At 46.9% G+C, this 14,860-nt stretch overlaps 1 protein-coding gene across 1 annotated transcript in view; it reads left to right on the plus strand.

Moving 5' to 3' along the window:
• LOC115116507 (adhesion G protein-coupled receptor B2-like) overlaps nt 1-14,860 on the plus strand; it is a 154,394-nt gene that overhangs the window by 125,358 nt on the left and 14,176 nt on the right. Inside the window, exon 15 of the mRNA XM_065020258.1 lies at nt 11,797-11,889. Coding sequence (XP_064876330.1) covers nt 11,797-11,889 — 93 coding nt within the window. The remainder of the gene's footprint in view (nt 1-11,796; nt 11,890-14,860) is intronic.

The raw sequence follows: 14,860 nt of genomic DNA on the forward strand, positions 1-14,860 counted from the left end.
AAAAAAACTGAATGCGTACATGGTAAAATACACGTTTTGGTCAGTGTAGTCTCCATGTGTCAGTGTAGTCTCAGTGTGTCAGTGTAGTCTCAGTGTGTCAGTGTAGTCTCAGTGTGTCAGTGTAGTCTCAGTGTGTCAGTGTAGTCTCCATGTGTCAGTGTAGTCTCCATGTGTCAGTGTAGTCTCCATGTGTCAGTGTAGTCTCAGTGTGTCAGTGTAGTCTCAGTGTGTCAGTGTAGTCTCCATGTGTCAGTGTAGTCTCCATGTGTCAGTGTAGTCTCAGTGTGTCAGTGTAGTCTCAGTGTGTCAGTGTAGTCTCAGCGTGTCAGTGTAGTCTCAGCGTGTCAGTGTAGTCTCAGCGTGTCAGTGTAGTCTCCATGTGTCAGTGTAGTCTCAGTGTGTCAGTGTAGTGTCTGTGTCATTGTAGTCTCAGTGTGTCAGTGTAGTCTCCATGTGTCAGTGTAGTCTCAGTGTGTCAATGTAGTCTCAGTGTGTCAGTGTAGTCTCAGTGTGTCAGTGTAGTCTCCGTGTGTCAGTGTAGTGTCAGTGTGTCAGTGTAGTCTCAGTGTGTCAGTGTAGTCTCCATGTGTCAGTGTAGTCTCAGTGTGTCAGTGTAGTCTCAGTGTGTCAGTGTAGTCTCAGTGTGTCAGTGTAGTCTCAGTGTGTCAGTGTAGTCTCCATGTGTCAGTGTAGTCTCCATGTGTCAGTGTAGTCTCCATGTGTCAGTGTAGTCTCAGTGTGTCAGTGTAGTCTCAGTGTGTCAGTGTAGTCTCAGTGTGTCAGTGTAGTCTCCATGTGTCAGTGTAGTCTCCATGTGTCAGTGTAGTCTCCATGTGTCAGTGTAGTCTCAGTGTGTCAGTGTAGTCTCAGTGTGTCAGTGTAGTCTCCATGTGTCAGTGTAGTCTCCATGTGTCAGTGTAGTCTCAGTGTGTCAGTGTAGTCTCAGTGTGTCAGTGTAGTCTCAGCGTGTCAGTGTAGTCTCAGCGTGTCAGTGTAGTCTCAGCGTGTCAGTGTAGTCTCAGTGTGTCAGTGTAGTCTCCATGTGTCAGTGTAGTCTCAGTGTGTCAGTGTAGTGTCTGTGTCATTGTAGTCTCAGTGTGTCAGTGTAGTCTCCATGTGTCAGTGTAGTCTCAGTGTGTCAATGTAGTCTCAGTGTGTCAGTGTAGTCTCAGTGTGTCAGTGTAGTCTCCGTGTGTCAGTGTAGTGTCAGTGTGTCAGTGTAGTCTCAGTGTGTCAGTGTAGTCTCCATGTGTCAGTGTAGTCTCAGTGTGTCAGTGTAGTCTCAGTGTGTCAGTGTAGTCTCAGTGTGTCAGTGTAGTCTCAGTGTGTCAGTGTAGTCTCCATGTGTCAGTGTAGTCTCCATGTGTCAGTGTAGTCTCCATGTGTCAGTGTAGTCTCAGTGTGTCAGTGTAGTCTCAGTGTGTCAGTGTAGTCTCAGTGTGTCAGTGTAGTCTCCATGTGTCAGTGTAGTCTCCATGTGTCAGTGTAGTCTCAGTGTGTCAGTGTAGTCTCAGTGTGTCAGTGTAGTCTCAGCGTGTCAGTGTAGTCTCAGCGTGTCAGTGTAGTCTCAGCGTGTCAGTGTAGTCTCAGTGTGTCAGTGTAGTCTCCATGTGTCAGTGTAGTCTCAGTGTGTCAGTGTAGTGTCTGTGTCATTGTAGTCTCAGTGTGTCAGTGTAGTCTCCATGTGTCAGTGTAGTCTCAGTGTGTCAATGTAGTCTCAGTGTGTCAGTGTAGTCTCAGTGTGTCAGTGTAGTCTCCGTGTGTCAGTGTAGTGTCAGTGTGTCAGTGTAGTCTCAGTGTGTCAGTGTAGTCTCAGTGTGTCAGTGTAGTCTCCATGTGTCAGTGTAGTCTCCATGTGTCAGTGTAGTCTCAGTGTGTCAGTGTAGTCTCAGTGTGTCAGTGTAGTCTCAGTGTGTCAGTGTAGTCTCCATGTGTCAGTGTAGTCTCAGTGTGTCAGTGTAGTCTCAGTGTATCAGTGTAGTCTCAGTGTGTCAGTGTAGTCTCCATGTGTCAGTGTAGTCTCCATGTGTCAGTGTAGTCTCCATGTGTCAGTGTAGTCTCCATGTGTCAGTGTAGTCTCAGTGTGTCAGTGTAGTGTCTGTGTGTCAGAGTAGTCTCAGTTTGTCAGTGTAGTCTCAGTTTGTCAGTGTAGTCTCCGTATGTCAGTGTAGTCTCCGTGTGTCAGTGTAGTCTCAGTGTGTCAGTGTAGTCTCGGTGTGTAAGTGTAGTCTCAGTGTGTCAGTGTAGTGTCTGTGTCATTGTAGTCTCAGTGTGTCAGTGTAGTCTCAGTGTGTCAGTGTAGTCTCAGTGTGTCAGTGTAGTCTGTGTGTCAGTGTAGTCTCAGTGTGTCAGTGTAGTCTCCATGTGTCAGTGTAGTCTCCATGTGTCAGTGTTGTCTCAGTGTGTAAGTGTAGTCTCAGTGTGTCAGTGTAGTGTCTGTGTGTCAGAGTAGTCTCAGTTTGTCAGTGTAGTGTCTGTGTCATTGAAGTCTCAGTGTGTCAGTGTAGTCTCCATGTGTCAGTGTAGTCTCCATGTGTCAGTGTAGTCTCCATGTGTCAGTGTTGTCTCAGTGTGTAAGTGTAGTCTCAGTGTGTCAGTGTAGTGTCTGTGTGTCAGAGTAGTATCAGTTTGTCAGTGTGGTCTCAGTTTGTCAGTGCAGTCTCCGTGTGTCGGTGTAGTCTAAGTGTGACAGTGTAGTCTCAGTGTGTCAGTGTTGTCTCCATGTGTCAGTGTAGTCTCAGTGTGTCAGTGTAGTCTCAGTGTGTCAGTGTAGTCTCAGTGAGTCAGTGTATTCTCAATGTGTCAGTGTAGTCTCCATGTGTCAGTGTAGTCTCAGTGTGTCAGTGTAGTCTCCGTGTGTCAGTGTAGTCTCCGTGTGTCAGTGTAGTCTCCGCGTGTCATTGTAGTCTCAGTGTGTAAGTGTAGTCTCTGTGTGTAAGTGTAGTCTCAGTGTGTCAGTGTAGTGTCTGTGTGTCATTGTAGTCTCAGTGTGTCCGTGTAGTCTCAGTGTGTCAGTGTAGTCTCAGTGTGTCAGTGTAGTCTCAGTGTGTCAGTGTAGTCTCAGTGTGTCAGTGTAGTCTCTGTGTGTAAGTGTAGTCTCAGTGTGTCAGTGTAGTGTCAGTGTCATTGTAGTCTCAGTGTGTCAGTGTAGTCGCAGTGTGTCAGTGTAGTCTCAGTGTGTCAGTGTAGTCTCTGTGTCATTGTAGTCTCAGTGTGTTTGTGTAGTGTCAGTGTAGTCTCTGTGTAGTGTCAGTGTAGTCTCAGTGTAGTCTCAGTGTGTCAGTGTTGTCTCAGTGTGTGATATGTGTATGTGTATGCATGCTTGCACGTCTCCTATCCATGTTATTAAGCTCGTTACACACGACAATATTTTTGATAACACACTAAACAAATTTCTTTGTACGACATCCCAATGTTCGTAGGAAGTTTTGGGACTCATTGGGTATAGTGTTAATATTAGTTCTCTCTGTCTCAACATGATATGGGAGGCAATGTGAGTGTAAATGGAATACTGTGTACCCACTAATCAAATCAAATCAAATGTATTCATAAAGCCCTTTTTACATCAGCAGATGTCACAAAGTGCTTATACAGAAACCCAGCCTAGAACCACAAACAGCAGCAATGCAGATGGAGAAGCACAGTGGCTAGGAAAAACTCCCTAGAAAGGCTGCAACCTAGGAACAAGCGTAGAGACGGAGCAGGCTTTGAGGGGTGTCCTCTTCTGGCTGTGTCGGGTGGAGATTAAATGATTGCATGGCCGTTAAGGCCAGATACTTCTTCAAGATGTTCAAATGTTCATAGATGACGAGCAGGGTCAACTAATAATCCCAGTGGTTGTAGAAGGGGCAAAATGTCAGTTGACTTTTCAAGTCAAATCAAGTGTTATTGGTCCCATACACATATTTAGCAGATGTTATTGTGGTTGTAGTGAAACACTTGTGTTCCTAGCTCCAAAAGTGCAGTAGTATGTAACAATTCACAACAAAACATACAAATCTGAAGGTAAAATAATGGAATTAAGAAACATATAAATATTAGCAAGAGCAATGTCAGAGTGGCATTGACTAAAATACAGTTGCATACTGTGTACCGACTAATCAGTGACACAGCCCAACAGGAAGCTCTCAATTGTGCATCTGTAAAAGTTTCTGAGGGTCTTAGGGGCCAAGTCAAATTTCTTCAGCCTCCTGAGGTTGAAGACGCGCTGATGCGTCTTGTGTACTACACTGACTGTGTGGGTGGACCATTTCAGTTTGTCAGTGATGTGTACACCGAGGACCTTGAAGCTTTTCACCTTCTCCACTGCGATCCCATCGATGTTGATAGGGGGGTGCTCCCTCTGCTGTTTCCTGATGTCCACCATCAGCTCCTTTGTTTTGTTGACAATGGGGGAGAGGTTATTTTCACTCCGCCAGGGCCCTCACCTCCTCCCAGTAGGCTGTCTCATCATAGTTGGTAATCAGGCCTACTTCTGTTGTGTTGTCTGCAAACTTGATGATTGAGTTGGATGCGTGCGTGGCCACGCAGTCATGGGTGAACAGGGAATACAGTGGGGGGCTGACCACGCACCATTGTGGGGCCCCAGTGTTGAGGATCAGGGACTGGAGGTGTTGTTTCCTATCTTCACCATCTGGGGGCGGCCCGTCAGGAAGTCCAGGACCCAGTTGCACAGGGTGGGGCTCAGACCTAGAGACCCGAAGCTTAATGATGAGCTTGGAGGGTACTATGGTGTTGAAGGCTGAGCTATAGTCAATGAACAGCATTAGGTATACATAGGTATTCATTTTGTCCAGAAGGGATAGGGCAGTGTGCAGTGGGATGGCGATTGCATCGTCTGTGGATCTATTGGGGCTGTATGCAAATTCAAGTGGGTCTACGGTGTCAGGTAAGGTAGAGGTGATATGATCCTTAACTAGCCTCTCAAAGCACTACCAAGCGATAGTGCTACCAAGCGATAGTCATTTAGTTCAGTACAGGAACAATGGTGGACATCTTGAAGCAAGTGGGGACAGCAGACTGGGATAGGGAGAGATTGAATATGTCCATAAACACTCCAGCCAGCTGGTCTGCGCATGCTCTGAGGACGCGGCAAGGGATGCTGTCCGGCCTGGCATTCTTGCGAGGGTTAACACGCTTAAATGTCTTACTCACGTCGTCCATGGAGAATGAGAGCCCACTGTCCTTGGGAGTCGGTGATCGCCACGTTGCTGGTTTTCCCTTTGTAATCCGTGATTGTCTGTAGACCCTGACACATATGTCTTGTGTTTAAGCCGTTTGAATTGGGACTCCACTTTGTCTTTCTACTGACGTGTTGCCTATTTGGTTGCCTTACAGAGGGAATAAATGCACTGTTTGTATTAAAATATATACCTAGTCACCTTGCCATGGTTAAATCCGGTGGTTTGCGCTTTCAGTTTTGCCAAACTGCTGACATCGACGGTTTCTGGTTTGGGTAGGTTTTAATAGTCACAGTGGGAACAACATCCCTTATACACTTTCTGATGAACTATACGTCAATGTTTTTCTCAGAGTCTACCTGGATCATATACCAGTCCACGTGATCGAAACAATCTCGAAGCATGAATTCCGATTGGTCAGAGCATTGTTGAATAGACCTTAGCATGGGTACTTCCTGTTTTAGTTTCTGCCTATAGGAAGGGAGGAGCGAAATGGAGTCGTGATCTGGTTTGCCAAATGGTGGGCGGGGGAGGGCCTTGTAGGCATCCCAGAAGGGGGAGTAACATTGGTCAAGCGTTTTAGCAGCGCGAGTAATACAGGCAATGTGTTAATAGAACTTTGGTAGCATTTTCCTCAAATTTGCTTTAAAGTCCCCAGCTACAATAAATGTTGCGTTATGTGGTTACCAGTTTGCATAAAGTCCAGTGTAGTTCCTTGAGGGCCGTCGTGGTATCGGCTTAGGGGGAATATACACAGATGTGACTATAACGGAAGAGGATTCTCTTTGGGTGGTCTTGGAGCAGCCTCTGGGATAAGTTAAATTGCCCTGGGGGTACAAAGAAAGGATCCAATTTGGGAATGTCGTATTCCTGGTTGTAATGCTGGTGCGTTACCGCCACTCTGATATCCAAAAGTTATTCAAAAACATTCTGGGCTAGTAATGTAAGAAATAACACACAAAAATTTAAAAATACTTAAAGGTTGCTTAGGATCTAGAAGCAGAGCTGCCATGTCTGTCTACACCAGCTGTGTGCACCATAGCTGAGCATTCAGAGGTCAGGACAACAGGTCTGGTGGAGAGAGGTAGAGAGAGAGAGGTAGAGAGAGAGAGGTAGAGAGAGAGAGGTAGAGAGAGAGAGGTAGAGAGAGAGAGAGAGAGAGAGAGAGAGAGAGAGATGACAGAAAGGGAGAAGCTGATGAGAGAGAGATGACAGAAAGAGAGAGGCTGATGAGAGAGAGAGTGGGAGAGAGAAAGAGAGAGATGACAAAGTGAGAAGCTGATGAGAGAAAGAGAGAGATGACAGAAAGTGAGAAGATGATGAGAGAGAGAGAGAGAGAGAAGAGAGAGAGGTAGAGAGAGAGAGAGAGAGGTAGAGAGGTAGAGAGAGAGAGAGAGAGGTAGAGAGGTAGAGAGAGAGATAGTAGAAAACAGCAGGTCTGGGACAGGTAGCACGTCCGGTGAACAGTTCAGGGTTCCATGACCGCAGGCAAAACAGCAGAAACGGGATCATGATCTTTTCGTTGAAGAATTTCATGAATTCTTACCTCTTTTGCACACACTGTACATAGACTTTTCTATTGTGTTATTGACTGTACGTTTGTTTATTCCATGTGTAACTCTGTGTTGTTGTTTGTGTTGCACTGCTTTGCTTTATCTTGCCCAGGTCGCAGTTGTAAATGAGAACTTGTTCTCAACTGGCCTACCTGGTTAAATAAAGGTGAAATAAAAAACTTTAAAAAACTGCTGAATTGAAGGCCGTCTTGGGGAATAGTGCTTTTGAGTTAGCTTTGCGACCGTATCAAAAATACTTTTTGCATTGTTTTTATTCTCCTCAATCAGGTTGGGAAAGTAAAGTAAGCTGATGGAGCAGAGGGCTCTTCGATACTGCACGGGACTGTGTTTCCAAGCTATTCGGAAGACTTACAGTTTGATGAAGCGACATTTCCGTTCCAATTTTCTGAAAGTTTGCTTCAGGGCTCAGGCATTTTTTGTATACCAGAGAGCTAAATTCTTGTGACAAATTGTTTTTGTTTTAAGAGGTGCGGCTGCATCTAGGGTATTACGCAAGGTTAAATGCTCGGTTAGATGGTTATGTAAGGTGCCTCGCTAGGACGAGGTGGGTGCAAGATTCAGGAGCAGGAGGGCACTGAGGTCCAAATAGAAAATATTTATTTGGAAGTCCCAAAACACACAAAACTGGTCGGGAAACAAACCCAACGAAGGCGCCCAACAAAACAGGAATTCGAAGTGACAACAGGAGGGAAAACAATCTACTCCTAAATAATTCACAACAGCACAAACGTCCATGAGAATCGCCTGTGGCGCAATCTAGCACACGTCCCAAACAAACACAGAAATAATCCTGCACAAAACAGCAGCAGGCAACGAGGGTAATAAACCCACAGAAATTAACCCAATGGAAAACAGGTGTAAGAAACAGACAGAACCAAACGAAAAAGAAACATGGATCAGTGGTAGCTAGTAGGCCGGTGACGACGACCGCCGAGCACCTCCCGAACAGGGAGAGGAGCCACCCTCGGTGGAAGTTGTGACAGGTTAACTGTTAAGCCGTGACAGGTTAACTGTTAAGCCGTGACAGGTTAACTGTTAAGCCGTGACAGGTTAACTGTTAAATCGTGACAGGTTAACTGTTAAGCCGTGACAGGTTAACTGTTAAGCCGTGACAGGTTAACTGTTAAGCCGTGACAGGTTAACTGTTAACTGACAGGTTAACTGTTAAGCCGTGACAGGTTAACTGTTAAGCCGTGACAGGTTAACTGTTAAATCGTGACAGGTTAACTGTTAAGCCGTGACAGGTTAACTGTTAAGCCGTGACAGGTTAACTGTTAAGCCGTGACAGGTTAACTGTTAAGCCGTGACAGGTTAACTGTTAAGCCGTGACAGGTTAACTGTTAAATCGTGACAGGTTAACTGTTAAGTCGTGACAGGTTAACTGTTTTTCGTACTCCAACATCCTTGGGTAGGTGGAGGGAGTCTGGAAGGGCATCTAGGAATCTTTGGGTTGTCCGACTATTTATAGTGCTGCCTTTGAATATCCTTGTCTGGGGTCTGAGCAGATTTGTTGCGATTGCAAACGTAATAAAATGGTGATCTGATAGTCCAGTATTATCAGGAAGAACATTTAGATCCACAATATTTATTCCACTACCTAGCTTTAGCTCACTTAATGAAAGTTTCAGAGAATAGCAAACAGTATTATATCTCAGAGCACTGTGGCTCTGGACTCAGTTACCAGTCATATCTCAATTTGAATAAAATCTCATCTTCCTAACACAACCCTCAGTAGACTGGCTGCCTCTCTAGATTCAACAGTGTTGTACACTCTTTCTCTGTTCTTTATCTCTGTTTCTATGTATCTTTCTCTCTCCCACGCTCACTGCCTCACTGTCTCTCACTCTCTCTCACTCTCTCTCTCGCTCCCTCTCTCTTTCTCTCTCCCACGCTCACTGCCTCACTCTCTCTCACTCTCTCTCACTCTCTCTCTCTTTCTCTCTCCCACGCTCACTGCCTCTCACTCTCTCTCACTCTTTCTCTCTTTCTCTCTCCCACGCTCACTGCATCTCACGCTCTCTCACTCACTCTCTCACTCACTCTCTCTCTCACTCTCTCTCTCTTTCTCTCTCCCACGCTCACTGCCTCACTTTCTCTCACTCTCTCTCACTCTCTCTCTCTTTCTCTCTCCCACGCTCACTGCCTCTCACTCTCTCACTCTCTCTCACTCTCTCTCTCACTCTTTCTCTCTTTCTCTCTCCCACGCTCACTGCCTCACTCTCTCTCACTCTCTCTCACTCTCTCTCTCTTTCTCTCTCCCACGCTCACTGCCTCTCACTCTCTCACTCTCTCTCACTCTCTCTCTCTCTCTTTCTCTCTCCCACGCTCACTGCCTCACTCTCTCTCTCTCTCTCTCTCTCTCACTCTCTCTCTCTTTCTCTCTCCCACGCTCACTGCCTCACTCTCTCTCACTCTCTCTCTCTTTCTCTCTCTCTCTCACTCTCTCTCACCCTCTCTCTCACTTCATCACCAGGGTGGCAGGGTAGCCTAGTGGTTAGAGTGTTGGACTAGTAACCGAAAGGTTGGAAGTTCAAATCCTCAAGCTGACAAGGTACAAATCTGTCATTCTGCCCCTGAACAGGTAGTTAGGCCATCATTGAAAATAAGAATTTCTTCTTAAATGACTTGCCTAGTGAAAACAAGAAAAAATACATTTAAAATAATGATCTCACTCTGCCTATATTTGTCATCTCTCACTTTCTTCATCTTTGAATGTCTTCAAAGAGTGCTTGAATACAAGAGTACTTTTTAATACATACAGTACTAATGCTAACAAACACATTGAAAGAAGAATACATGTTCATGACAGGGTAATACGCCGTGTTCTAGTCTCTTACTAAAATCAATAACAAAACCTAATATAGATGATCAAACATTCACAAGATAATATATTTGTTTTGTAAAGGTTACATACTCAATTAACACGTGTAGAGTACTGTATGTATGAACATAGCCTAATCTCTATGATAGTCTTAATGTAGCTAAACTCATTTTAAAACTACAATAAAGACCTTCATCTACCTTCCTCCCTTTCTCCCTCCTCCTCTACTTCCCTATCTCCTCCTCTACTTCTCTCCCTCCTCCTCTACTTCCCTATCTCCTCCTCTACTTCCCTATCTCCTCCTCTACTTCCCTCCCTCCTCTACTTCCCTCCCTCCTCCTCTACTTCCCTCCCTCCCTCCTCCTCTACTTCCCTCCCTCCTCCTCTACTTCCCTCCTCCTCTACTTCGCTCCCTCCTCCTCTACTTCCCTCCCTCCTCCTCTACTTCCCTATCTCCTCCTCTACTTCCCTATCTCCTCCTCTACTTCCCTCCCTCCTCTACTTCCCTCCCTCCTCCTCTTACTTCCCTCCCTCCCTCCTCCTCTACTTCCCTCCCTCCTCCTCTACTTCCCTCCCTCCTCCTCTACTTCCCTCCCTCCCCCTCTACTTCCCTCCCTCCTCCTCTACTTCCCTCCCTCCTCCTCTACTTCCCTCCCTCCTCCTCTACTTCCCTCCCTCCCCCTCTACTTCCCTCCCTCCTCCTCTACTTCCCTATCTCCTCCTCTACTTCCCTCCCTCCCCCTCTACTTCCCTCCCTCCTCCTCTACTTCCCTCCCTCCTCCTCTACTTCCCTATCTCCTCCTCTACTTCCCTCCCTCCCCCTCTACTTCCCTATCTCCTCATCTACTTCCCTCCCTCCTCCTCTACTTCCCTCCCTCCCTCCTCCTCTACTTCCTCCCTCCCTCCTCCTCTCTACTTCCCTCCCTCCTCCTCTACTTCCCTCCCTCCTCCTCTACTTCCCTATCTCCTCCTCTACTTCCCTATCTCCTCCTCTACTTCCCTCCCTCCTCTACTTCCCCCTCCTCCTCCTCTACTTCCCTCCCTCCTCCTCTACTTCCCTCCCTCCCTCCTCCTCTACTTCCCTCCCTCCTCCTCTACTTCCCTCCCTCCTCCTCTACTTCCCTGCCTCCCCCTCTACTTCCCTCCTTCCTCCTCTACTTCCCTCCCTCCTCCTCTACTTCCCTCCCCCCTCTACTTCCCTCCCTCCTCCTCTACTTCCCTCCCTCCTCCTCTACTTCCCTATCTCCTCCTCTACTTCCCTCCCTCCCCCTCTACTTCCCTCCCTCCTCCTCTACTTCCCTCCCTCCTCATCTACTTCCCTCCCTCCTCCTCTACTTCCCTATCTCCTCCTCTACTTCCCTCCCTCCCCCTCTACTTCCCTATCTCCTCCTCTACTTCCCTCCCTCCTCCTCTACTTCCCTCCCTCCCCCTCCTCCTCTACTTCCCTCCCTCCTCATCTACTTCCCTCCCTCCTCCTCTACTTCCCTATCTCCTCCTCTACTTCCCTCCCTCCCCCTCTACTTCCCTATCTCCTCCTCTACTTCCCTCCCTCCTCCTCTACTTCCCTCCCTCCCTCCTCCTCTACTTCCCTCCCTCCTCCTCTACTTCCCCCTCCTCCTCTACTTCCCTCCCTCCTCCTCCTCTACTTCCCTCCCTCCTCCTCTACTTCCCTCCCTCCTCCTCTACTTCCCTCCCTCCTCCTCTACTTCCCTCCCTCCCTCCTCCTCTACTTCCCTCCCTCCCTCCTCCTCTACTTCCCTCCCTCCCTCCTCCTCTACTTCCCTCCCTCCCTCCTCCTCTACTTCCCTCCCTCCCTCCTCCTCTACTTCCCTCCCTCCTCCTCTACTTCTCACCCTCCTCCTCTACTTCCCTCCCTCCTCCTCTACTTCCCTATCTCCTCCTCTACTTCCCTCCCTCCTCCTCTACTTCCCTCCCTCCTCCTCTACTTCCCTCCCTCCCTCCTCCTCTACTTCCCTCCCTCCCTCCTCCTCTACTTCCCTCCCTCCCTCCTCCTCTACTTCCCTCCCTCCCTCCTCCTCTACTTCCCTCCCTCCTCCTCTACTTCCCTCCCTCCTCCTCTACTTCCCTCCCTCCCTCCTCCTCTACTTCCCTCCCTCCTCCTCTACTTCCCTCCCTCCTCCTCTACTTCCCTCCCTCCCCCTCTACTTCCCTCCCTCCTCCTCTACTTCCCTCCCTCCTCCTCTACTTCTGTCTCTTCCAGGTTCAGGACGCAGTGCGCTGTCGGATGGGGGGATGTAAAGACGACAGTGAGAACTCACCGGACTCATGCAAGAACGGACAGGTGCAGATCATGGTGAATAATATTCCATTTCATCCCTTATTAGACCCATAACCACTGCTAGCCTGGTCCCTGATCAGTTTGTGCTGCCTTGCCAACTCCTGGGACCAGGCTACTTAACCACTCCTGGCCTGGTCCCTGATCAGTCTGTGCTGCCTTGCCAACTCCTGGGACCAGGCTACTTAACCACTGCTGGCCTGGTCCCTGATCAGTTTGTGCTGTCTTGCCTACTCCTGGGACCACACTACATACAGATGAATGATCTTTATTTGAGCCAGTTTGCTACAGCAGGAAAGTAATCCTGAAGCAAGAGGAAATGTGAATTATCGTGTGGATTATAATTAATGGACATATTTTGTAGGGGTTGACACATTTTTAATTGGGAAAATTAACTAATTTTTAAAGTGGGAATTACAAACTTGAGGAGCCTTTTTAAACGTCAAATATACTATTACTTTTCCTTTCCTGTAGTGCAGGAAAATTCCTGCATCAACAAGATGATCGAATTAAGATACAGCATTTGTAACCACTGCTCATCCCTGATCAGTTTGTGCTGTCTCGCTAACTCCTGGGACCAGGCTACTTAACTACTGCTAGCCTGGTCCCTGATCAGTCTGTGCTGCCTTGCCAACTCCTGGGACCAGGCTACTTAACCACTCCTGGCCTGGTCCCTGATCAGTCTGTGCTGTCTTGCCAACTCCTGGGACCAGGCTACTTAACCACTCCTGGCCTGGTCCCTGATCAGTCTGTGCTGTCTTGCCAACTCCTGGGACCAGGCTACTTAACCACTGCTGGCCTGATCCCTGATCAGTCTGTGCTGTCTTGCCAACTCCTGTGACCAGGCTACTTAACCACTCCTGGCCTGGTCCCTGATCAATTTGTGCTGTCAGGCTACATAACCACATCCTGCTGGTTCTAAAACGTCTCTGTTTCTGTTCTCCAAATTCTGCTCTTCACTAACTATATTAATGCCCAATCCCAAATTGACCACATCTCCTTGTGGGGTTCTGAGAGGATTTGACAGGTGTTGATTTGGGATTGGGCCTAAAATCCTAACCCCATCATTTGTTCAGTCCCTCCTAAAGATATTTTATAATCCCACCTGTAATTTGTTGTTTTCATATTTTCATTTCATATTTTTATTAACATGGCAGTCAGTGCAGCAGGTTGGTTTACCCCAAATGAAAGCCCTCATCATTATGCACAGGGCGTGTAAGGTAAAGCTCACATAAGGTTATACATAAGGTTACTTTGTCCAAAATCATGCTAATAGCATTGTAAATCATAAAGACATGAAGTGCCTCCCAATGTCAACCAGGTCACACCGCTCTGCAATATTCATTAGTTCTAGAAGTTCCTACGTTGAACCCTCCATCCCCTTGGATATTGTTATTCACACAGTCATTTACTGTAGTGTTTTGTTCTCTTGAATGGACCTCTAGGAAGGTTAGGAGGCTGAAGCTTCACCTTAGATTACCTATACCAGCAACAACAAAAATGCTAAGTTGTTTAAAGTGTAGTGTTGAGGAGGAATGGATGGGTTGGTTTCATAACTGTAGGGTCCAGAGTTTTTCGTTGCTGTTTTTCCTGGTCACGTCACAGTTCACGAGTAAACCTACTTATGACAAAGTTAACAAGTAGAGATGTACTTGTCTTTTAAATCCATAGTCTGACAATAAACTCATCTCAATCCACTTGAAGTAATGATTAGGCTTTTTGATTAATATCAAAAGCAGTCATATCAAATGAATTGGTGAATCCAAAGTGTTTCCAACAGCCATTTTCCAAATAGCATAATCCAGAATGAATCCCTCTCTCCAAAAGGCTCAAGGCGACTGAGTGCATAGGGAAAAGTTTTCTTGAACCCATTTGCCATAAAGCCTTCAAAACCTGTCATAGCCATGATACACTATATTTACAAAAGTATATGGACAGCCCTTCAAATTAGTGGATTCGGCTATTTCAGCTAACACCGTAAATGACAGATGTATAAAATCGAACACACAGCCATGCAATCTCCTTAGACAAACATTGGCAGTAGAATGACCTTACTGAAGAGCTCAGTGACTTTCAACATGGCACAGTCATAGGATGCCACCTTTCCAACAAGTCAGTTTGTCAAATGTCTGCCCCGGTCAACTGTAAGTGCTGTTATTGTGAAGTGGAAACATCTAGGAGAAAGCAACGTCAGCACAAGAAGTGTTCATCATGAGCTTAATGAAATGGGTTTCCATGGCCAAGCAGACACACACATGCCTAAGATCACCATGCGCAATGCAAAGCGTTGACTGGAGTAAGGTGAAGCTCACCGCCATTGGACTCTGGAGCAGTGGAAATGCCTTCTCTGGAGTGATGAATCATGCTTCACCATGTGGAAGTCCGACGGATGAATCTGGGTTCGGCAGATGCCAGGAGAACACTACCTGCCCTAATGCATTCTTCTAACTGTAAAGTTTGGTGGTGGAGGACTAATGGTCTGGGGCTATTTTTTTGTTACAATGAAGGGAAATCTTAACACTACAGCATACAATGACATTCTAGACGATTCTGTGCTTCCAACTTTGTGGCAACAGTTTGGGGAAGGACTGTTCCTGTTTCAGCATGACAATACACCGTGTACAAAGCGAGATCCATACATAAATGGTTTGTCGAGATCTGATTGGAAGAACTTGACTGGCCTGCACAGAGCCATGATCTAAACCCCATATAACACCTTTTGGATCAATTAGATTGCCTACTGTGAGCCAGGCCTAAACACCCAACCTCACTAATGCTCTTGTGGCCGAATAGAAGCAAGTCCCTGCAGCAATGTTCCAACATCTAGTGAAAAGCCTTCCCAGAAGAGTGGAGGCTGTTATAGCAGCAACGTTCTAACATCTAGTGAAAAGCCTTCCCAGAAGAGTGGAGGCTGTTATAGCAGCAAATGGGGGGACCAACTCCGTAGTAATGTTCATGATTTTGGAATTAGATGTTCGACGAGCAGGTG

The sequence above is a fragment of the Oncorhynchus nerka genome, linkage group LG7, assembly GCF_034236695.1.
Source record: "Oncorhynchus nerka isolate Pitt River linkage group LG7, Oner_Uvic_2.0, whole genome shotgun sequence".
In the NCBI taxonomy this organism is placed as follows: domain Eukaryota; kingdom Metazoa; phylum Chordata; class Actinopteri; order Salmoniformes; family Salmonidae; genus Oncorhynchus; species Oncorhynchus nerka.